Source organism: Pantherophis guttatus, chromosome 4, assembly GCF_059756535.1.
Source record: "Pantherophis guttatus breed Tessera chromosome 4, ASM5975653v1, whole genome shotgun sequence".
NCBI lineage: Eukaryota > Metazoa > Chordata > Lepidosauria > Squamata > Colubridae > Pantherophis > Pantherophis guttatus.
In genome coordinates this window covers 137,419,189-137,444,419 of record NC_142066.1, presented here as the reverse complement: position 1 = coordinate 137,444,419, position 25,231 = coordinate 137,419,189, and the positions used below count along the sequence as shown (strand labels likewise).

Genomic DNA, 25,231 nt, shown 5'->3' with positions numbered 1-25,231 from the left:
GTGGAGATTGTCAGAGATCCAGCTCACAATTGTCTCAAAGGTACTTTTTTTCAAAGGGACAGAACTAATCCTTCTAATCTAATTGCCTTCTGAAAAAAGCACCTTTGAGATCTCTAAACTATAAACCACCTTTTTATTCAGTAGCAAATAAGAGCAAGTCTTGAAAATTTTTAATTGGCTGTAAAAGTTTATTCACTGCAAATAATAATTCCACTTATTTTATTCTACAGTGTTCCCTATTTTCATGCCTGTCAGGGATTTTCTTATCATTCCTAATCTAGTATTCTTCAAGGACAGCAGGCTAAGTATACTTTTCCTACTCCTATGGGAATTATTTTTCCTAGTCAGTTATGTAACTAACCAACGGAATTGTCTATCATGCAAGATAGGTATCTGTTTACACTAGCTATGTTGAGCTTTGCCAGTTTCCAAAAACAAGCCAGCTAGCTCAAACTGGAAAGGATTAGTGTTGGTTGAACTTAAGAAACTTTAGATGTGATTCAACAAAATTGCCTTATTTAGCCTAGTGATTCAACAAAGCTGCTTATGGTATATTTGGAATTATCAATAATTATTACCTAGACTGTTCTAATAATGATAAAATCAGGCGATAATACAATTTTGGTTTGTTTACAATATATCTCTGTGTGTGTGCTGTACACATAGAAACTGTTACACAGTAGTATAAAAACACAAAACAGACAGCATTGATAAAGTCTTATAATGTAATATAATTAAACCATTATTTCTAAGAATAGTTGTAATCTGGTAAATTTTTAATACGGTTCAGAAGCTGAGATTTGTAGTCCCATCAATATTATTTCTATCTAGGTTTCTGTGCTCATTCCAACTTGCTTAAAATACAGTTACTGAACATTGAGGGATTAGGTCCTTGTATAGTGCAAAATTGTGTAATGTTTTTTTCTGGAAAAAATCAAATATTTAAAATATAAAAAAGTATATTTTACAAAGCAAGAATGCAATCCTCTACTTAACCATTAATTGTATAGTGCAATTAATTATGTTTCAGTCAATATTTGTTCTTGATTAAATTACTACCTTTTTTTTAAAAAAAATTGTTTTATATGCCACCCTTCTCCGGAGACTCAGGGCGGCTTACAATGCGTTAAGCAATAGCCTTCATACTTTTGTATATTTATACAAAGTCAGTTTATTGCCCCCACAAACTGGGTACCTCCTTCTCAAAGCTACAAGTGAAGATTGGGAATCCGCCTATTCTGCTTATCTTTTCCTTATCTTCTAGACATTCTTGTACCATTGACAATTTTTAATTTAAATGAAGAATTTAGAAACACCTGAAAGTATTCCCAATCCCCCTCCTCTTGGAACTATATGACAAAAATAAATGTATATATGATATGCATTTGTCCTTTCCTTGCCAGCTCGAGTTGTCGCATCTGACAATAAATGCAACCAAATATAGCAACCGTAATCCAGCAATCAGATGCTCGAAATGTAACTTCAGGCTTTGCAAAGTTGATCGACCCATTTCAAGAGCGCCTGGTTTCCACGAAGTTACAGTATTTTCTTAGTGCTGAGGGTGGTGGAGGTGTCATTTATTCTCTTATGACTAGGAAAGAACTAATCTGGGTGGGGTAGACTTCCCACCCCCTGCAACAGAAGAGACAAGCCGGGGAAGAAGCCGTCCCGTTGCGTAGCATCTCGCTGCGTCTCCACAGGACGGACAAATAGGGACAACACCCCCCCACGAAGCGAGGCCGAGAGGTGAGGGGGCGGGCTAATCGGAAGCTTCGGCCACGCCCACTGGGCGGGAAAGAAACCCGGCTCGGCCATTCAAAAAGGCGTTCATCCTGAGACGAGCCGTCACCGCTTCTGAGGCGGAGTCGCCTCATCTTTACGTGTCATCGCCGTCACTGACTCCTTCCTTTCGTGCGTTATCCTCAAGCGGGCCGGCAAGGCCCTCGCCCTTCGTCTTTCCCCGCCGCAGGATGACCGACTTCAGCGGAAGCTTGCCAAGCGTTGGCGGCGGCGAAGGACCCGGTCAGGGAGAACTATCCGCTCGCGGAGCCCGCATCGCCGATGGCACCAAGGGCCTCCTGGACAAAGGCTTCGATAGGTACCTCGACGACCCTTTCGACGCGGACCAAAACCCTCAGGTGACCGCGACGTTTCGAACCGCTCTCGACGGTTTGCAGGATCTCTGCCCTGGGATATTTGCGCCGCATCATATCACGTTGGGCTCGGGGAGGGGAAAACAAAAGTCGTCTTTGAGGATGGATAACAGATTAACAGAGTTGGAAGGGACCTTGTGGGTCATCTAGTCCAACCCCCCACTCCCGCCCAAGCAGACCTTACATCATTTCTAACAAATGGCAGTCCAGCCTCTTCTTGAAAGCTTCCAGTGATGAAGCTCCCACAACTTCCGAAGGCAACTTCGGTTCCACTGGTTCAGGGGTCAGCAATCTGCAGTTCCAGGGCCGCATGCAGCTCTTTGGGCCCTCTGCTGTGGCTCCCTGTCAGGGGATCCCACCACTGACTGGCCTGACCCCTCACCCTCCTCTCCTAGTCACTCCTTGCCTGGCCTGAGAAGGTAAAGGTGGCAGCAAGGGATGGAGAAGTGGGCAGGGCAGAGACAGAGAGATACAGAGATAGGGGGAGAGGAGGATGGGGAGGGAGGGGAGAGACAGAGATGTCAAAAGGTTTTTGTGGTTCCTGGTGTTTTTTAACAACTGGTTCTCTGCCCTAATGACCGGCTGGGTAGGCGTGGCTAGGGGGGGTCATGTGACTGGTGGAAGTGAGTGACATCGAGTTGGCCACGCCCACCCAGGTTTTGTGGCTCCAGGTGTTTTCTTTTCTATGGGAAACGGGTCCAAATGGCTATTTGAGTGCTTAAGGTTGCAGACCCCTGCATTGGTTGATTGCTCTCACTGTCAGAAAATTCCTCCTTATTTCCAGGTTGAATCTTTCCTTGTTTAGTTTCCATCCATTATTCCTTGTCTGGCTTTCAGGTGTCTTGGAAAATAACTTGACCCCTTCCTCTCTGTGGCAGCCTCTCAAATATTTCAATACTGCTCTCATGTCTCCCCTGGTCCTTCTCTTCACTATTTATTTTATTTTATTTTATTTTATTTTGAATTTGTATACCGCCCTTCTCCCTGAGGACTCAGGGCAGTGAACAGCCAAGTAAAAACATCAAATACAAATATTAAAATACAGTTAAAATATATATATATAAATTTGGCCCCATTAATTAAAAACGATAAACAAAACAATTAAAAACACTTAAAAAAAAACAAAAAAAATTAGGCCAGCCCGGCTTGCTGGAAAAAAAAGGTTTTAAGGGCACGGCGGAAGGCACTGAGGTCATGGATTCTCCTTATCTCTGGGGGCAACTGATTCCAGAAGGTAGGTGCCCCCACAGAGGAGGCCCTCCCCCTGGGGGTCACCAGCCTGCACTGTTTGGCTGATGGCACCCCGAGGAGGCCCTCTCTGTGGGAGCGCACGGGTCGATGGGAGGTCATCGGTGGCAGCAGGCGGTCTCAAAGATAGCTAGGCCCTATGACATGGAGCACTTTAAAGGTGATAACCAACACCTTGAAGCGCACCAGGAAGACCACCGGGAGCCAGCTCATGCAGGAGCGATGTTACATGGGAGCGCCATGCTGCTCCCGTCACTACCCGTGCTGCTGCGTTCTGGACCAGTTGGAGCCTCCGGGTGCTCTTCAAGGGGAGCCCCATGTAGAGAGTGTTGCAGTAGTCAAGGCGAGACTAGCCGTGCCCAGTTCCTGCAACCATTCTTCATATCTTTTAGCCTCCAGTCCCCTAATCATCTTGATTGCTCTTCTCTGCACTTTTTCTAGAGTCTCAACATCTTTTATAGTGTGATCACCAAAATTATAGTGGTGACCAAAATTGGACGCAGTACTCTAGGTATGGTCTTATTAAGGCTTTATAGAGTGGTATTAGTACCTCACTTGATCTTGATTGTATCCCTCTGTTAATGCAATAAAAGGATTGCATTTGGATTTCTTGATGATCTTTAAGTGGAGATTTCTCTCAAGAAAAGCCTCTGTGGAAATAAAATAGTAGGTAGGTTTCAGAGTCTGTAGAGATTCTCAGTCATCTAGGTCATGGTTGTCCCAAAGGTGATTTTTTCAGGAGGCAACTGGACTTTCTTGTTTTTTTCTTTTGAAGACGTTTCACTTCTCATCTAAGAAGCTTCTTCAGCTCTGACAGGATAATGGGGAATGGAAGGATTTATATTCCTTGCAGACAGCTGGTCATTGCATCCCTTTAGAGGGTCTTTGAAGCAGTTGGAGGTTTATCTGTGTCCTCGGGGTCACCTGAGTAGTGCAAACGGTTCCTGTAGTCTGCAATTTTTTCCCCTGGAAATCCATTCCTACTCCCACACCATTCAAAGGGTGTTCATCTCAAATTGTATAGCTAAAAGAATCTTTAGAGATTCTCAGTCATCCAGGTCATGGTTGTCCCAAAGGTTGGTTTCAGAGGTCCCTGGCTTACGGTTGGAAGGGCTCTTGGCGAGAAGGTATAACATTTTCAAGGAAACAAGGGAAGCTGAGATTTAAGAGAGATGTGTGAATCCATGTTTTTGTAATGTGATGGGAAAACAAAAGAGTAAGCAGGTTGGATAAGGTGACTGGGCTTTATCGGAAGTTTAAGAAGAATTTGGGGAGGGGAGGGTTGTGTGTAGGTAGTGGAAAAGCTAGAATGAACGATGCATGTTCAGGTGTAAGGATATTGGGTGAATCAAATGAACCAGGGGGAAGATAATGGCTTTGAACTATTTGGGGAACAAAGATATCTATAAGAAATAAATGATGGGAAGTGGCAAGGGAATGAAATGATGTTTCAGTTACCCCAGATGATGTGAGTAAAGGCAAAAGAAAGGCCAGGAAATGTGAGATTTAAGCACCTCTAGCTTTTCTTTCTAGAAGTGGAGAAATAAGGCAGTTATTTTACTTCCAAGTTATCAGAATAAGATGTGCAGCACTTTTCAAGACCAAAAGATGCAAACCCATGAATACTGCAGCTTTTCCCAAATTAGTGCTTTCGAAACTTGTAGAATTTCTATTCCCATTGTGGTTATGGTAGGATTATCTCAAAGGGACCAGGCTAGGCAAAACTGCTATAACAAGCCAGAAATTCAAGAAGAGAGAACTGGCAGCAGCTGCAGTTTGTTTCAGCTCAGCTTAAGTATCATGCAAGTCTGGTTCAATATCAAGTCTGGTTCCACTATTTCCTTGTCTGACATCCACTATGTTCTTAATCAGCAAAGCAGTTGTCTAGGACTGGAACATACTTACCGAACCTATACATAAGACAGCATTGTCTATGCAAAAGCTTGTAGGGAAGGGAAAAGAAAAGTTATATAAGTTGATTTTAAAATGCACAAAGTAAATACAGATAGTCCTTACAACAGTTCATTTAGTGACCATTGGAAGTTACAATGGCACTAAAAGAAGTGACGTACGATCATTTTTCACTACCATTGTAACATCCCCATGGTCATGTGATTTACATTCAGATGCTGGACAACTAGTTCATATTTATGATGGTTGCAGTGTCCAATGGTCATGTGACCACCTTTTACGACCTTCTGACAAGTAAAGTCAATCGGGAAGCCAGATTCACTTAACAACCATGTTACTAATTCAACAACTGCAGTGATTCAGTTAACAAATGTCACAAAAAAAGTCATAAAATGAGACAAAATTCACTTAACAAATTTCTCAGCAACATAAATTCTGGTCTCAACTGTGGTTGTAAGTTGAGGTCTACCTGTAATGCTGGCTATCTTTGAGAATCAGATAACTGATTGCTTCTTGTCACCTATGGCAGGTAATATAAAACATTCGTAAATTATTTTCATATTGCTCTTTGGTTTAGTAGATCAACATTTCTGATGCGAAAATTTATTCCTTTAAAATTTTGCCATATGGAAATAGAAGATGTTACTGGTCACGTGCTGAATTTGTTACTTTTATTCTCAGGGCATTTTGAATTTTGGAACAAGCGAGAACAAGCTTTGTTTTGATTTACTACAGGAAAGGGTAAGTTTGGATTCTTATTAAATGTGCAGGTTTCTAAATTTTTGAAATATTTGACAGATTGGTGGCTATGATTTACTATGTTTAAATAATCTAATAATATTGGAAAAAGATAATTATCATAGACACACATTCTTTGCTGTATTGTAATTTCTTCCTATTGATAATTGATGTATGGAATATAATTGTAGGTTAGTTTGTAAAGTTCTATATAGTTATAAAAAAGTAAGATCAACTGAGTTCATGTAAGTGAGATAATTTCCGTATTAAAAAGACCCTGTAAATCAATAGAATCAAGTGACTTATAAGAAGTATTGTCTCCCTTTCTTTATAACAATGGATAGCTTTCGAAACCTGATATGAATTATTTGGAGCCTCATTTACTCCAATACTCGGATACCCAAGGCATTAAAAGGTACAGTATGAAGAATCATTTCCCAATTTGTAAAACATGTTTTCAAACAAATTAACTAATTTATATTTCTAATTCCAACTGGAATCCAAAGGGTACAATGTATGGTTTCTATTTCTACCTTCACAATGTGTGTGATACACAATAAAAGACAGGGAGGCGGGATTCCGTTGACTATTCCATTATTTCCTAATAGTAATGTTTGGTGGGTTTTCTTAATGTGGATATATTGAAATTAAAGGCTGGATAAAAATATGATGATTTCAGTTTACATTCTAATTTATCATCATCAAATTTGAAGCCTAAGCAGCTTTTCAGCCCTATTCTACATTATGCAATTATAATAATGACTATGACCGTTCAATAACTATTATTGAACTTTTAATAGTGGCTATTCATAAAAAAATGATTAAAAACCATAATATTTTAAAATTAATAATTACATGTCTTCAATGTTTTTTCTGAAAATATATTTCTCGTATGTTCCAAAAATTTGATTTTAAATTTGACAACTATTGTACTTATCACTATGATACTTATCATTATGAGTATCACTATGACTGCTATTTGAAGAGATCAGAAAGATTTGGCCTTCTTTTGCAAGAGATTTTTCAGAACTGCAGTTGTGGTAACATCCTCAGTATGCTTTTGAAAAATCCATGAGTAGTAATCTCTTGCTCTTCTTTGTTTTACTTCTACATCATGCTGTAACAGATATTTTCACTTCTGATGGTTCAAAGAGGAGGGAAAATGAAGCAAAATTTAAGTTTTCTCTATTCTTGCTGATGTGAGCTGCCAATGTCTTAGAAAAGTTTCTTAGGACTTAGTTGATACTTCTGGGATGAGATCTTTCTAAACATGGAATACTTTCTCATCCAAATTCTTGGTGGTATCTATGATCAAACAACTTTAAAATAAAATTGTGTTCCTTATACTGTAATTCTTACTTTAATTACTGTTTGAGTATTTTTTTTTTTTTGCTTTAATTTATATGCCGCCTTTCTCCGGAGACTCAGGGCGGCTTACAGTGCATTAAGCAATAGCCTTCATACTTTTGTATATTTATACAATGTCAGCTTATTGCCTCCACAATCTTGGTCCTCATTTCACCTACCTTTGAAAGGATGGAAGGCTGAGTCAACCTTGAGCCTGGTGAGATTTGAACTTGCAGTAATTGCAAGCAGCAGATGTTAATAACAGTGCTTTAGTCCACTGTACTACAGGCTCTTCTTTTTGCTAGATTTAAAATCAAGCTTTCTGAAATAAAAATCAGTATATCAAATTTATGCTCAACAGATAAAACCTGCCATATATTGTTTGAATGCTATCTGTATGATTTTTCATATAACAATAGATGAAAATGTTGTGGCAAATTATTTGGTTAATTTGTTAATTATGGAAATATATTAATTTTAAATTTTAGCTTCCGAGAAGAAATTGCCAAATTTCTTACTGAATATGCAAATGCTTCAGTACCATTAGATCCAGAACATGTAAGATGCAAGGATATTTTTTTTCTTTCTTCATAGTTGATAACATTTGATGAAACTTATCTAAAATGTCATTTTTAACAAAGTTGATTAAATTTATTACTTTTAAATTGGTTTGGAAAATATGCTGGGATATATCACAATATTTTTATGCTCAAACCAATGTTAAATTGTTTAGATAAGTTTTAGATTCCTAACTTCTTCAGATAATCAGTCCCAGTATAGATATATTTATAATGATAATTTGGAAATAATATTCAGGCTTCTTAACATTTCTGAAAATGTTCTGTTTGCTTGAATTATCTTCATTCTTAACTCTGGTACCGTCACATTACCTATTTAGCATACTTTCCTATCAAATTAGTATAGCATTCTCCATGACTGCCTATCGATTGTTACACAATGTGGAAATATTAGTTTAGAGGTAGTACTTGCTTACTGACTTCCTGGACTGTTCAAAGTTATAATGGTTGGTAAAAACAAAACCAGCTTTGCGACCAATCCTCACATTAAATATTGTCAAAGCATCCTGCAGTTACATGATCACCAATTGGTTGCTTCACAACCAGCATTTATAGCTGTCATACCATTCCATGACCACCATTTGCAAGCTTCACAAACCAGCAAAATTTATAGAGAACACAGAAATGAAATTGTGAATTGTGGTCATGTGATATCTTGCTTAATGACTGTAGTTATTTAATAATGAAAGTGGAAGTGACATCATAAAATAGGCACGTGTTATGATTTTTCACTTGGCCACCGCGGCACCTAGCAATGGAGTTGCGAGTCCCAGTTGTGGTCAGCAAGCAAGGACTACCTGTAGCCCTTAATAATTTCAAATAACATTATAATCTATCAGACATTTTATAATTTATAATTTAATTTAATTATATTTAATTATATAATTAAATATAATTAATTTAATTATATTTAATTTAATGACATTGTAATGCCATAAGGATTATTAGATACTATCTAAAACCATGATGTGATAGTTTTTAGACTGGTCCCTTAGTATTTCAAATGATTACCAATGTTGTTAACTGCAACTTGGCATTTGTCTAGATTATTGTGATGAATGGCTGCTGTGCTGTCTTTGCAACTCTTTCGACTGTGTTGTGTGATCCTGGAGGTAAGACAGCTTTAGTGTGTATATATATGTATGTCAACTCTGAAGCGAACCTGGCTGAAGCCTCATAGTTGCCACAAACTCTGAGAGAGGGAAGGGAGGGGGAAATAGATAGGCTTGCTAATAGTCAAAACAAAAAGTTTTCTTGTGGGAACCAAGGTCATCCTAACAGGCGGCAGTTGAAGGAGGAGAGAAGTGACCAAGCAGCCTGCCGGCTGCTTTCATTGGACAATGTGACAGGTGACATCTGAAATATTTGCTTTTTTAAGTTGGGGAAAACCACGGAAACTTTTAGAGTTGATTTTCACTAGCTGTGCCGATATGATGTATCCAATAAACATGTTTTTTGAGGAATCTACCTGCCTCGGAGTTCTGCTTTTAGAGGGTGCATTATTCAGAATGTTTACAAAGTATATGTTTGTGTGTGTGTGATTTTCACGCAGTACATGTTACTGTAATAAGTTTCAGAGGTGTCTTTTTAAAAGCATATGTTTTCCATTGGCTGATATAAAGAGGTAACTTTTTCGGTCAGGTAATATTTACAGTCAACACTATTTATGTTATTTTCAAAGAACACTGCTAAAATTAAACAGTTGGTCTGCATTCTTAAATACCTGAATATAATTCTAATAAACTCTCATTACTTAATTATTTGTTTTAAAAATGAAAAAGGATAAAATACTGCTAAAATGTTTACTTAGCTAATAAATAGCATATTCATAAATAGTATTTATTGAAAAACCATTAGGATTTATGGAACACAATAATTAAAATGAAGCAAAATAATATAGTGCTTATAATAGCTAGTAAAAGTCTCCTAAAAAAGATTTCCTTTGTTTGTTTGTTTTTTTACAGATGGATATCTAATTCCAACTCCATATTATGGTGGCATAAATTCCAAAACTTGGCTATATGGTGGAATGCAACCTATTCATGTACCATTATTCAGTGAGGTATTTTTTTAATTAAATATAAATATTTATTTATTTATTTAATTATTTATTTATTTGCAAGTATTTATATGCCGCCCTTCTCCCGAAAGGACTCAGGGTGGCGAACACAGGTAAAAACAAATAAACAGATAAAAACATACAATTAAAACCCAATTAAAAATAAGGAAGTGTGTCATTGTATTTACCCTTTTCAACAGAGGGAAGTTCTACCAGCATGCTTCTTTATGCCTAAATCATTGACTACATTGACGTTTCCTCAAATTTGTTCAGGATTTTTTAAAGTAATAATTGCAATATCTTATTGAGTTACTAACATTGAGAGTTTTGAATTTTAGGTAGCTGACAAAGGAAGCCAGCCTTTTCAATTAACAGTTGAAAAATTAGAAGCTGCGTACAAGGGAGCCAGGAAAAAGGTAGGAATATTTTTGTTTGAACTTCATATTCTACCGGTAATTGTAGATGAATATTATTTGTAAAATGATTTTAACCTTTCTGGTAAAATACATCTGCTAAAATACAAGAGAGGCAAATGTGTTGAAAAGTGGGGAATTGATTGAGAAATGTTTCATTATCTTTACCCTTCCTATATTACCCCTATTCTGCTCAGCCTATTAGCCCTGTAGGCACATTTGAAATTTCAAGAATATGTCATGAGTGCTTTCTCCAAATAGTTGAATATGGCCAGGCACAAAATACGTTACTAACGCTACCTTTCCTACTATCTTTAGGATGATCCTATTATTCAGTGTACCTTTATTTCCAAAGATATGGGAGAGGATATTTCCAAACAAACTACTATGCAGCTTTTGCACACCACTTTTATTTTCAAAAGTAATAAAACAATGGTGCCTGGTAGATGCTTTTTAGTAAGCAGTCTTTCAACTTAATTTGTTTTAAATTTAAAAAATATCCTAAAGGATAAAGTATTAATAGGAAGTTTAGCAATTATGCCTGTGTGACTCTCTTAACCCTATACTCCTCATAGTTCACGGAGAAGCTCTAGCTTCTGAAAAACGCTGAAAGAAATCTGAAGTACCACTGGAGGAAAACAAGGGATGAATCTGACCAGATACAATTTAGAGCTGTTATTAAGGCCTACCTTGTGGCAGAAATAGCAGTGTAACACCATTATTTCTCCACCCTCTCTGAATCTATAGTGTTGCCTGGCAACCCTGTTCAAGATCACTTGATCCCTCCTCAGACAGGTGATCATCATCAGGCCATGCAGGGAAATTTTTTGAATACTTGATGGACAAAGTGGTTTCTACTTGGACCAATGATACCAGTTCTATTAGAGATGCCTGGAGAAAGGTCTTATCTGGTTATATTTGAGAATGGTTTGATCCTGTTGGACCTGGGGAAATGAACAGGGCCCTTGATGCTGTCAGTGCAGTGACTTCTCAATTAAATCTCTGTCCCTCCTGCTTAATGAAAGCTTTTAGAACTTGTTGACTGCCTGGTGATTCAGGCAGATTCTTAACTGCAGAGGGGTTTCTAAGACCTTTCAAGAAAGCTCTGGTTTCCCCCGTCCTCAGAAAACCATCTCTTGATCTCACCTGTCTGGACAATTTTTCTCCAATTTCCATCTTCCCTTTTTAGAAAAGATAGTAGAAAAGGTGTGGTGGCTTGGCAGCTTCAGAGGGTCCTGGATGAAACAGATTATCTCGACCCTTTCCAGTCAGGATTTAGGCATGGTTATGAGACAGAAAAAGTAGTGGTCACTTTGGATGAACTCTGGCATGAGGATCCTTGACTTTTCAGTGGCCTTCAATACATTGACCATGGTATCTTTTTGGGTCTGGTCAGTACAATCTTGTGATAGTTTGGCTCTTTTCTCCAAGGCAGGTCCTAGTCACTGTTAATAGTGAGTAAGAGACCCAGACCACAGCTGCTCCTTTATGGTTTGCTCATTGCACTGCACGCTCCACTCTGTTCTGTCCCCCATCCTCACACAGACAAATGCAATATCCAACACCCCTGCCAATAATGTATTGTATAAACAGACCAGAATTCCTGGTAGACGAGAGTTCTAGCAGCTACTTGTAAAATGCCTGCCAAATCCAATTAGTATTCCCAAAAAGTAGAAGAGGCCTTATTTGCAGTCCGGTTCCAGAGCGACAAATTATCCACAAGAGTTTAGTCCAAAATATATCTGAGCCGAAGTGCAGGATTCACGATGTGACTCTTTAGAGTTTAAACGTTTGTCCGTCACAAAGCCTGCCGAGCAATCACACCCCCTTTTATTCCTTGTGGGGCGTGGCTCAGTGACTCAGTTCAATCCATGGTCCTCCCACACCTCTTCCTTTGCTGTGCACGCTTCTCCCTCCGACGCTGCCTGGGATCAAGCCAGGATTCATCAGTATCACTCTCTATCAATGGGTGCTCCGAAATGCCTTCCTCCTGGCACATCCCAGGCTGTTCCTCCTGGCCTTCAGATGGACCTTGAGGCATTACCAGAGAGGAAGGTCCTGGAGAGGGAGGCCTTGCCAGTTCCTCCCCCTCACCTTCTGAGTCCTCTTCCTCCATGAGGACAGGCTCGGGAGTCGAAGTCACAACACACTCCTTTTAAATGTATATATGAATCCACTGGGTGAGATCATCTGCCACCATGGAATGAGGTGCCATCAGTATTCTGGTGATACTCAACTTTAAATCTCCATCCCCAGTGACTCAAATGCATTGCCCTTTCATGGTGCCCGAAGACTGTGGGTGTCTGGATGTGGGACAACAGGTTTCAGCTGAACCCTGGGAAGACCCTGTGGCTTTGGGTGGGTGGAGCTTAGAGACCTGGAACTTTAACATTTCTGGATGGAGTTGCATCACCACAGACAGACCCAGTGTGTAATTTGGGGATCTTCTGGAATGGACTCAAAAGAGCAGGTGGCAGTCGTAGCTGGGAGAGCCTTTGCACAATTTTGTTGAGCTCCTTCCTGGATTGGGAGTCCCTGCAGTCAGTTACTCAAGTCTGATAATCTCATTCTTGGACTACTGCAACAGGCTCTTGGTGGAGGAGGGGGGCTACCAGTGGTGGGTTGCTACGAGTTCGCCCCGGATCAGGTGAATCAGTAGGTGGGAGGCTCCCCCCACCTGCACGGAGAAGCGGCACGCATGCACACCCACAAGCAAACCAGTGGCAGTGGATTTTGAAAGCTCCCCCGGGGGCTACCCTTGAAGAGTATTTGGAAGTTACATCTAATGCAGAATGCAGCTGCATGTCAGTTCTTAGGTCCCTGGGGTGGCCCAGGGTTGCCAGATTGCTTTTAGGTCCAATTCAAGTGTTGGTTATCACCTTTAAAGCCCTTCATTGCATGGCTCCTGGCTATCTGAGAAACCATCTCACCCCAAAGGGATTGGCCTGCCCCACCCATGCTGGCAGAAGAGGCAAGCTGCAGACATACCAAGTAATTCCAACTGGCTGGGATCCAGGAGAACTTTTTCTGCTATGGCTCCTGTCCTTTAGAACTATATGCAGTCCGCATCCCTTGTGAAATTTGTAACCACTCTTCTGGCCTTCTGAAAGAGTTTGAAGAACTGGCTTGGGGCTCCAAAGTGGGGTGTCATTCTGGATTAATGGACTAGATTAAGACACCCCCCCCCCCATGGGCATCTTGTTCCCTTGGCCCCATCTTTTTCAATTTCAAACTAATTTAAAGTTATTTATTATTTTAATTTTTATTGGTATTTAATGATTGCAAGCCACATTCGCTTCCTGGTGAGGTACTATGAGTCATTGGAACGGCATATTTCTGTATCAGGATTGCGATGAAAGTGTGAAAACTTCACACGATCTTTTTAAATCCAATAGAATTCTTACTAACAATAAAATAACTAACAGTTTCAGTAGCCGACTGTATATTTTTGTGGAATATTATGTATTTTCCTTCTTTTGATTACTAAAATTATTGCCATTTGAAAAAATACAGAAAGTTTTCAGTTTTTATTTTCAGTTGTTTCATTCATTGTTTTTAATCTAGAATCAATTAAAAATAAAAATGTTCTTGTAGGCTATAACTAGGTGAATGGAATATGGTTGAAGTGCCTGTTTTAATTGATATAAAATATCTGTTCTTGAATTTTTCTGAAATTTATCTTTTTAGCCATTGAGGATGAAAACTACTAAGAGAAAAAATGCTGCAATTTTAAGATCATTTTCTTAAATTGCAAAGAATGCTGTTGCAGGAATAAATATGCATGTAAACAGTCTATTGTTTTCCATACATGAGTGACACTTTTAATGAAGGATGGCAGTGTTGCAGACTCCGTCTGCAAGTATGCTTGACGTCATGTTGGCGTCTCCGACTATCAGTTTTTCTTTTTTCAGGGCATCCGAGTCAGAGCATTAATCCTGATCAACCCTCACAATCCATTAGGGGACATTTACCCAGCACAGTTACTGACAGAATGTCTAGAGTTTGCGCACAGGTTTGCGTCCTAGCGCTATTTATTTGGGCTTTAATTTTCCATAATGCATTATTTCAATTAAGAAAATGATTTTGGCAATTTCCTTTCATTTGGCAAGTGCTAAATATGATTATCTGGCCTACTTAGGAAGTATATTGGGGCAATAATTTATCTTCTAAGTTTTGTGAAGAAACTAAGAATTCTTCAATAACTACAGTAATTTATGAAAACATAACAGCGATTATTAATGTAGGCATTGCCAGGGCAAGGTTACTCTTGTTAAAACTCAAATGCCTGATGTATGTATGCATATATACATATATATGTCAGAAATTGAATAATGGTCATTGCCAAAATCAATAGTAATAGTAGTGTGTAATATATTAAACTCTTGATTTCAGAAGTATTTTGATAGCAATTTATGAATTGGGGATTGCGAAAAGTCTCTAATTTTAAAATTAGAGATTTTAAAATATTTTAAAACCAGTAAATAGAAAGCTATATGGTATATGAATAAATATATCTATATCTTTCGCAAAGAAGGGTGTTTGGTTTAAAACAAAAATTGCAGTATATTCAAATAGTTAATTGTCTTTGAATACATTCTTATAGTTAATTAATTTATACACTATATCTTTAAATATATCCACAATTTTTTGTCTTACATCCAGTGAAATTTTAAATTTATTGATTTATAGTCAGAGAGACCAAAAAAAGAGGAGGAAACAGAAAGACCATTAGTACAAAAACTAGATAACAAAGATAGTGATAATATTTTAAACCCATCAAAAATAGACAGGCATTGTGCTGCAGACGACATCAAGCAACAAATGAATTATTTTTTTCAGAAATATTTAATGGAATAATGGTTCTACAAGCTGTAAATGTAAACCCTATAATGCTACCTTCCATCTTTCTGTGATTTTTTTTATTCAGTGACTAGAGTAGAAATAATTTAAAAAATTTCTAAGCTTTTTAAGCCTCAAAATTAGTGTTTTTCTATTTATATGTCTTTAGAAATGTGGGACTGCATTTGACATTAGAAATAAAAAAACCAGTTAACAGAATTTTTCCAAGAAACAGTTTTTAGAAAAATATTAAGTAGCTGTCAATACATTTCCAGAAATTCAGGAATATTTCTATCCGTAGCAGACTTCTGAATGTCTGGGAATATTAGAATAAAGAATTCAGTTTGTTATATATGTTGTGACTTTCATCGTGTAATGTAAGAGTTTCTAAGGGTTTTTAAATATGTTTTTAATACTCTGTTTTCCCCAAAATAAGACATCCCCTAATAATAAGCCCAATCGGGCTTTTGAGTGCATGGCAATAAGGCCAAGCACTTATTTCAGGGTTCAAAAAAATAAGACAGGGTCTTATTTTTGGAGAAACACGGTACTAGACTTACGGATAGTATGTTAAGAATTACTGAATGAAGTAATGAATTCATGGATCAAAATTAATACTTGAAGACTTTAAGGAATTCTTATATACTTTTCTGTATATAGGTATGAGTTACATATAATAATGGATGAAATTTACATGCTGTCAGTATATGGTGATACCACATTTACAAGCATCCTTAGCTTAAAGAGGTAAGGACACACTTTCTAAATATCTATGATATGTATATATGTGTGTTTCCATATTCATATATAGTTTTTCTGTCTCCAAATGTATCAGGCCTACAAGACAGATTATGTCAGGAAACAAATTCCATAGGACGCCTTTATTGAGACAGACTAGAATAACAGAATTTTGCAAGACTTCCTATGAAATTTTCCTTTCTCCCTTCTTATTCTCCAGAGATTTTGGGGGGGTTGGGGGGGTCAGTCTCTTTCTAATCTTTTTCCCTCATCCTGGGGGAATGAGGGAGAATATTCTGAACTTGTTGGTGTTTTAACAGCTTCTGGATAATTTCTCCAAGGTCATCTCAATGGATAGGTAAAGGTTCCCCCGCACATGCGTGCTAGTCATTTCAAGCTCTAGGCTCTAGTCGTTTCTCAATGGCTATCTCAGTATTTTTCAATCTTTGCAAGTTTAAAAGCGTGGACTAGCTGGAGAATTTTGGGAATTGAAGTCCACACCTCTTAAACTTGCCAAGGTGGAGAAACACTACATACTTTTTCCAGAATAGTATTTGATGTAATATCATGATTCAAGAGTTAGTAGACTTTTCTACCCACTCTTTCTATTCTAACAAAACATAAAGTAAAAAAACCCAAGAAAGTTGATATTTGAATTTTAATAATACCTTTGTTATTAAATGTATTATTTAATATTAAAATTAAGTCTGATTACAAATTTTTGCCATGGCTAGTTCAATGTTCTTCACAATAGGGGCATTCATATTCAAAAGACTTTGCTGTCAGATCCATAATGTTTTAAAGGTTTAAAGATTAATACTAATGTCAATAAGCAATTAGCAAAACTTCTTATTGTAGTTAGCAGTCTAGTTGCTGTATTCTCTACCTGTTTTAATTTTTGGATACATCTCAAGTGTCTGCATTCCTTATGTAGAATAGGTTGTAATTCTCATCCGGCAAAGGTCTCATCAACCATTGAAATGTAGGTAATTATATACAGTATAGTAGCTTTAAGATCTATCCAGACTGATGCTCAATAGAAAATCTCTTTTGTCAAATTCATTATTTTTTTATAAAATATACCATACACTCTTCAATACTATGTTTATGATTTAACACTCTTTTGTGCAAAGAAATTTTTCATTAAGCCCTAATATGACGAAGTCCTAATACATTGCTTCATCCTTATGCTTATTGCAACATGGCAAGCAAACCTCTTTAAATCAAAGTTACCCCATCTTTGATTGGAACTGTCTACTGTCATATTCAATCCTGGAACTGGAATATGTTATGTATAGGTGGGTGGATGGATGGAATAGGATGAAGATGAGAAGTTTCAGCAGTGATAATGTGCCTTATAATATGCTCAGGATAGCAAAAGTGTATTAGCCATAAGAGCAGGAAAGATGTATAAAAATGCTGGAAAACACGAGGACCCTCTACATATCTTATAGACCTATTATAAGTTTTTATTTATTTGAAATAATTGTTTTCCTGTGTTTTTATAGCATTGCACATTCTCAGACAAAATATAAGTAATCCTCACTCAGCTACAGTGTTTGGGATTAGAAACACCATCATTAAGTAATACAGTTGTAAACCGAAAAACCAGGCACTTAGCAACAGCAGTTCCAGTTGCCAATTTTTAAGCAAAGACCTTACATTATTGTAAGGTCTTTCTGCTGGCTTCCCCATTGACTTCGCTTCTGGGAATCCAGCAAGAGAAGTCACAAATTGTGATCATGTGTCTGTGGGACAACTCAACATTTAAGTACAAGTTCCAGTTGTCACCACAACTCATTGTAAATTCGAACAGTTGCTGAATGAGTACTTTATTAAGCAAGGACCACTTATATAATCAAAGCTCATAAACAGAATACAGTTCACTATCATAAAGCTATATTATTGTCGTCATTAAATAAGGACCATCTATAATTCCAAAATATCAAACTTGCACTAATTTCTGCAGAAGGTACAATTTTATTATTTGCAATCTCATTACAGGGTTTTATATATCTTCAATTGATAATTATAATTACAAACCTCCTTTGTAATTCCTATGCGTAATGAGGCCACTTGTAACTAATAGATTTTCTCTACCAGGGTATAATTGTCCTTATAACTAAAGATTTTATAAAAAGAATATATTAATTCTTTGTGAATATTTCTTTTTAGTTTACCTGATCCAGATCGAACCCATTTTATGTGGGGATTTAGCAAGGTAGGTTAGAAATACTTGATATTAATGTGTATTCAATATGTACCTGAGTACTTGAAGTGTCAAATTTTCCTCTCCCATACTATTCAGTTTGCATGGTAGAAATTATTAATGATACTGCTATTGGTAAATCTGGAATTCAGACTTTTTGTCTCTTACAGTGGTATGACAGACAGTTTCTAGTGGAACCTAGGCATTCTAATTAAAATCAAAGCATAGTTTAATCTCTTTAATCTAAAAAAAATCAAAAGCATCCTCAAAGAAAGTTGTAAGATGACTTCCCTTCCCTCAATTTTTCACAAAAAAATTTGTGTGCATTTATATCGCAGTCTGCATGCAAATATGTAAGCAGCTTTTCTTGCATTTTGATTCCACATTTTAGAATTTGACCTTTCCTTATGCCTACCCCTAGAATGCTGTGCAAATGTGCATATATTTCTGGGTATAATACTTCTTTCAAATGCAGTTAAGAAAGCATATATTTCTATGTCATCTTCATGGTTATTTGTTGTTAATAATAATATTTGTCTGCTGCTAAAGCTCTGATACTATGAAAATAACTTGTTTTGCCCTCCCAAAGCTGCTAAGTCTGCATTAGGTAGTCTAGACCAGTGGTGAAATGTAAAATTTGTTACTACCGGTTCTGTTGGTGTGGCATGTTGGTGGTGGTGGTAATATGATTGAGTGGGCGTGGCCAACTTTTTTTTTTTTTTTTTTTTTTACTTTTACTTTTAAAACCATTTTTTCTACAACCTCTTTGGCTGAAGAGGTTGTAAAAAAATGCTTTTAAAAGCCTCTGACATCCCAGCTGACTTGCCTGATCGGCAGAGGCTTTTTTTAAAAAAAAAAAAAAACATTTTTTCTACAACCTCTTCAGCCGAAGAGGTTGTAGAAAAAATGCTTTTAAAAGCCTCTAAGGATCCCAGCTGAGCCACGCGATCATCAGAGGCTTTTTTTTTACTTTTAAAAGCATCTTTTCGGCTGAAGAGGTTGTAGAAAAAATGCTTTTAAAAATAAAAAAAAAGCCTCTGATGATCATGCGGCTCAGCTGGACATGGGGGGCCCCAGGGATTTTTGCTATCAGTTCTCCGAACCACCCACCACCATTGCTACCGGATCGGGCGATCCGGTCCAAACCGGGAGCATTTTACCCCTGGTCTAGACTCAAAGATTCCTGCCTTCAGACAGAAGCTGTCGGGTTTTTCTTTTTCTCTTTTTCTAAAGATCTAGGTGGTGAACAAAAATATTGCCTAGTGCTATTAATTTAATAAGATCAACAGGGCAAGTTATTAATAAATTCTGCTTTAAATTATTTATGCGTAAAAAGGTAACAATTTATTTTTTAAAATGTAAACTTTTGGATTATATAAATGAAATTTGAGAAATTCCATATTTTATCAGAATTAGAAATTCTGAATATTGATTTACTTACGGATATGCATGGGGAAACTGCCATTTTAAGGGGATTTGAAATTACATTGTTCTTTATTTACCTCTCCCTTCTAGGATTTTGGCATGTGTGGTATTCGAGTTGGAATATTATACACCAGAAACCATTACATCAGGAAGGCAGTTAATCAGCTTGTGGTTTTTCATGGATGTTCTGGCCCTGTACAGCATGTTCTCCAACAAATCCTTAAAGACAGAGGTTAGACAAACCTGAAAATGTTACTACAGATTCTCACAAACAGCATCTAAATAATGAACATAGAGCCAGTTTGGTGTTATGGTCAAAGTATTAGGCTAGAAATCAGGAGTCTGAATTCTAGTTCTGCCTTAGACACAAAACCAGCAAGGGTGGCTTTGATTCAATTTCTCTCTCTCTCAGCCCTGGGAAGGAAGCAAAGGCAAACCATTTCTGAAATCCTGCAAGAAAGTTGTAGGGGCTTGTCTATGTAGCTACTAGAGTCAACAATGATTCAAAAGCCAAATAAAATAAAAATAAACTTTGATCTTTAGAACAATAGCTATTGAATTTTTTTAAAAAAAATATCACCCTAACTGTGACCAAAGTATGATTTCTCAAGCATTATTGTATTCAATAGCAAGTTATGTAACCAAAATTCACACTAAAATCCAGCTAAAACCAACTGTATTTTTTCTAGTACCATTAATTTGTCACTTATTGGTTGATACTATCCATGTTAGTGATCATAATTAGAAAAATACTTAACAAGTATGTTAAAATGTCAGATTACTTAATCCCCCAATAGCATGAGTCCCTTTTTGAAGCTAAGCAGTTACATTTAAAACCATGACCTATCAAAAATTCTCTCACATCCCTGTTTACACTCTAAAATTCTCACTGAAAAACCAGATTATAAAGCGATGGAAAAATTGGACATTAAATTGAAAAACTAGAAAAGTTTTTTAGAGTATGTATTTTGAAAATGTAAGTATGCTACATGAAAACTGCCAAGTTTTTTCTGCTTCTTCCTATTTTCGTCTGTGATAAAACCTAAGGTAGAAGACAGTGTATAAATTCCACTCCGGCTCTGCAAAGGCAAAAAATGACACGATACATCACGCGACACGATCGAGTTTGACATAGTATAAAGAACAGGAAATAAAAATGCATTATCATTTGTATTGTTTTGACAGACTGGCTGGATAATGTCTTTTTCCCAATAAATAAAAAAAGATTAAAAGAAGCTCAAAACATTCTTGTGGATGGCCTTGCAGATATTGGAATACCTGTTTTAAAAAGCTCAGGAGGGTTATATGTGTGGGCTGATTTCAGGAAGGTATGTAAAAGAAATAAAAGAATAAAAAGTATTGATTGAAGAAAATAAGTTCTATTGGCCATTTGAAAAATAAGGATGAAAATATTGATATTTTAAAATGATAGTTGATGTTTCTATATCAATCATATTTTGAGGCAGTGATGTATAAAATACTTTATTTCAAAACAGTTTGAACATGAAATACCACAAAATTTTTCACTATGGACATTTTGGAAATGTTACAATCTTCAGAAAGAAAACCCACAAATAGTTAAAGTGGTCTTGTTCTACATTCATATTTAGAGTATTTAATGAAATTTTGCATTTGTTAACATTTTAAAACAAAACATTTTAAAACAAAACATTTTGTATTTTAGTTAAACTCCTAAGGTGGTATTATCCTTACGTATAGTGATGAGCATGCAGAATCATAACATATACCCTTAATAGTACATTTATGTAATGCTCTAAGTTAGGGAAAAAGTTGGAAATCTGGGAATTCATTGATAGGTAAATTAATTGAAAACTTTGATCAGATCAGAACCAGTTTGGTCTAGCGATTAAGATTTCACCAGGCTCAAGGTTGCCTCAGCCTTCCATTCTTCCAATGTGGGTAAAATGAGGACCCAAATTATTGGGGGCAATATGTTGACTCTAAACCACTTAGAGAGGGCTGTAAAGCAGTATATAGGTCTAAGTGCTGTCAGGCAAGAAACCAGGAGGCCATGAGTTCTAGTCCTGCCTTAGGCATGAAAGTGAGCTGGGTGACTTTGGGCCAGTCTCTTGAGCAAAACCTACCTCATAGGATTGTTGTGGGGAAAATAGAAAGAAGAAATATTAGGTATGTTTGCCATCTTGAGTTATTCATAACAATAATAAAGGTGGAAAATAAATTCTTTATCTTTTTATTCTTTTCATATAAGGTGTTTATTATGTTAATTATAATTTAATATAGTACAATTCATGTTGTTGTTGTTTTAGTTTTTAAAAACACAGACATTTGAAGCTGAAATTGATTTATGGATGAAGATTCTTGACGAAAAACTTCTTATTAGTCCTGGGAAGGCCTTCTGCTGTTACGAACCTGGATGGTTTAGAATAATTTTCTCAGATTCTGTACATAAGATTATTTTGTGTAAGTTTTGAGTTCTATAAAATCATTATGATTCTTTTTCCATTTATGCAACTTCCATTCCTGATATCAACTAGACACATCAAGACTCAAGCAGAAAATATAGTTTGATATCTTACTCTATTGTTCATTCAAAAGAGCACAAACATATAATGAAAAATATTTTAATGTATCTATTTTTGTTATGATGTACTGTATTTTTCAGTGTATAAAACACACTTCCCCCTCCCCCAAAGTGGGTGGAAATGTCTGTGCGTCTTATACAGCGAATGTTGCCAAAGCCCCGCTCATCCACCGGCCCCCATCCTTCGGCCTCTGCCTCCAAGCAATTTGCCTCCTTGCAGCAAACAATCTGGTCAGCTTCAGCACAGCCTGATTTAGCATGTGCAGCTGATTGGTGGTTGGATCTGCCTCCCAGAATACTGCCTATCAGCTGTTCTGGCTGCGGAGATAATTACTGCCCATCGCTGCTGCCACCTCCGCACGCCCCATCTTTGTCCTCTGTGCGTCCCATTTTTGGCCTCTACACGCTCTGTTTTTGGCCTCCACGCACCCCATTTTTGGCCCATTCCATGCAGGGGGGATGCCTGCCGCCACCTATCTCTGCCATCTGGAATGGGCTAAAAATGGGGTGTGCAGAGGGGGGAAATGAGATACGCAGAGGCTGAAAATGGGTTGTGTGGAGGAGGCGATTGGCAGCAGCAGCAATGGCCAGCAACGGTGACAATGGGAGGTGCTGATCTCCACAGCCTGGAATAGCTGATAGGCGGTATTTCGGGAGGCAGATCCAACCACCAATCAGCTGCAGGTGCTTAATCAGGCTGTGCTGAAACTGACCAGGCTGTTTGCTGCAAAGAGGCAAATTGCTGGAAGGCAGAGGCAATTTTTTTTTCTTGTTTTCTTCCCCAATAGCTAGGTGCATCTTATAGTCCAGAGTGTCTTATAGTCCGAAAAATACAGTATTTGATCTTTCTTGATCATTTGAGAAAAAAATTGTAGAGAAAATTGATTAGTGCTGTAAATGAAGTAAGAATTGTAAATAAAGATCATACTACTTGATTATACTAATTGGATGTTTTTCTGAATCCTTAATTTGTATTTACTAAAAATAAGTCAACAGAATTTGAAAAGTTAATTATTGTTTTCTAAAAAGGTTTTGGAAAAAAATTAATATTGGGATATAATTGAAGGTGATATGATCAGTTTCAGATCAGTGCTGTAACTTATAATTTAGAATTTTCTGGGTGAAGAATTGTTTACATTTCATTTCCAATACTTCTGTATGATGAGAGACTTTATCTATTGGAATAAGCCTGTTTAGTCTAATCTAATGAACCTGGAATTTTATATTGCACATCTGTGTTCCTCATACCAATACATTAATTTTAGATTTGCTTTTTGTTGAATGCACAAAGACAATCTTGATATAAATGCATTCTCTAAAGTTGATTATTCTCTTTGTTTTTATAGGCATTCAGAGACTTCAACAATTGCTTTGTGATAAAATGGATGAACCTGTTACTCTTTGTTCATCTCCTGAAGGAAACAAATGTACTGAGTCAGATGACAATGTTTCTGCTAACGTCATAAATACACCAGTGGATGATATGTCAGAGGGTTATTCACAGCTAAAGAAAATAGCTGTTTTCTAAAATCTGGACTGACAACATAAATAACCCGTTTTTATGCATCATTTGACTCCCTTTCTTTTCTCTTTATATAACCTGAATATAGCTTTTACCTTGTACTTTGTAATTTATGGTTATTAATTTAAAATAAGGACTATTATATCTGGGAATGATTAACTTCCTTAATGAGGTTTCTCTTAACTGAAGTGTTAAATTTATATTGGAAAACAACCATTTCTCAATGTGTTTCTTTAAGACAGGTTCCAAGGCTTAAAACAATGCTTCTACTGGTAAACAAACAGTTGGGGGAAAGTAGGTGTGCTGGTGAACAATTACCACATTTCATTCATTTTCAATCTGTTTAAAATTGCTTTTACATATTTTATATGAATTTATGCTGGCAGAATTTCATTTTATTTTAATAATAATTCCCATTAGTCCATATTACTATCTTACTTTGCAATATTTGAGTTTCACTAATATCAAGTCAAGCATGTGTGAATACAATTGTTAATAACATATTGTGGACTTTGTATTGATCCCTTTATTTGTAAAATGTTAAAACCAAATGTTTTAAAACACTGAAAGTTAGTTTTCTTGACGTGTACTGCATTTTGCTTTCTAAGAAAGTTCAATTTTTCTGGTTATCGTTCAGTTCTATAAGTGTCCTTGTATGTTATGCTGTTCTTCTGGAAACAGTTCTATTTGTTTTGCACCACAGCTCCAGCTATCACAGGATCTGGGATCATGATTGCATCACATTGAGTCATGGTCATGTGATCGCAATTTCTGATGTACTTTGCCAGTTTTTCACAAACAAAGTGAATTGGAAAACTGGCAGGAAGTCAGAAGTCACAATTACATGAAGTCCTCAGTTAACAACAGCAATTGAAACTGCTAAAATTGCCATTACTAAACAATCTGATCATGTAATGCTTTACTGTCATTTCACATAACAATGGAGTTCTCAGTTCCAATTGTCTGAAGATTACCCGTAATAACTTCAAAACATTCTGACTAAAATAAGAATCAAGACAACTTTATGCCTACTAGGATTTTAAACAGTTTTACTGCATAATGTTAAACACACATGTGATTTGCTCAAAAAATTGTTTACTTAAGTTGCATATAAAATGTACCTTTCAGCAATGCAATGGAGAACCAATTCTACTCTTCCTTTTTTACAATAGGTATTACATCTTAAATATAGAGAAGTTGGATCTTAGGTTGGTAAAATCTAAAGATCACTAATTTACTGTAATAAATTGTTCGGCTGCAATTCCTTGTGTTGCATCTTCAATTCATTTCAGACGTGCTGCTTGAATAAATTACCGTATATTGTTAACCAAAAATTTGTTTTTATTTTTAAAATGTTTATGTACATTTTAATTTTTTAAAAAGTTTATACTACACCAAATATGTTTATAGTAATGCACAGATATTAAACACATAAAAGTTGAAGGCTAATATGCTGAAATAGCGGAAGGTAAAAAACAAGGTTGTTAA

General features: G+C 36.8%; 1 protein-coding gene across 1 annotated transcript; it reads left to right on the top strand.

The window, feature by feature from the left end:
* The first annotated feature begins 1,804 nt into the window (after positions 1–1,804).
* On the top strand, positions 1,805–25,004 carry LOC117655142 (1-aminocyclopropane-1-carboxylate synthase-like protein 1). The gene is made up of 14 exons (XM_034402272.3): positions 1,805–2,138; positions 5,994–6,053; positions 6,395–6,465; positions 7,886–7,955; positions 9,021–9,087; positions 9,940–10,037; positions 10,373–10,450; positions 14,359–14,459; positions 15,947–16,033; positions 18,200–18,245; positions 19,749–19,890; positions 20,844–20,986; positions 21,947–22,100; positions 23,568–25,004. Exons 1-14 carry the CDS (start codon positions 1,971–1,973, stop codon positions 23,747–23,749), a joined length of 1,467 nt encoding a protein of 488 aa, XP_034258163.1. The 5' UTR covers positions 1,805–1,970; the 3' UTR covers positions 23,750–25,004.
* Positions 25,005–25,231: the final 227 nt, after the last annotated feature.

Coding starts and splice junctions, on each gene's coding strand:
- LOC117655142 (XM_034402272.3), top strand. CDS start 1,971: ATGACCGACTTCAGCGGAAGCTTGCCAAGCGTTGGCGGCGGCGAAGGA. Junction 6,466..7,885: donor GATACCCAAGGCATTAAAAG/GTACAGTATGAA, acceptor TTTAAATTTTAG/CTTCCGAGAAGAAATTGCCA. Junction 10,451..14,358: donor ACAAGGGAGCCAGGAAAAAG/GTAGGAATATTT, acceptor TTCTTTTTTCAG/GGCATCCGAGTCAGAGCATT.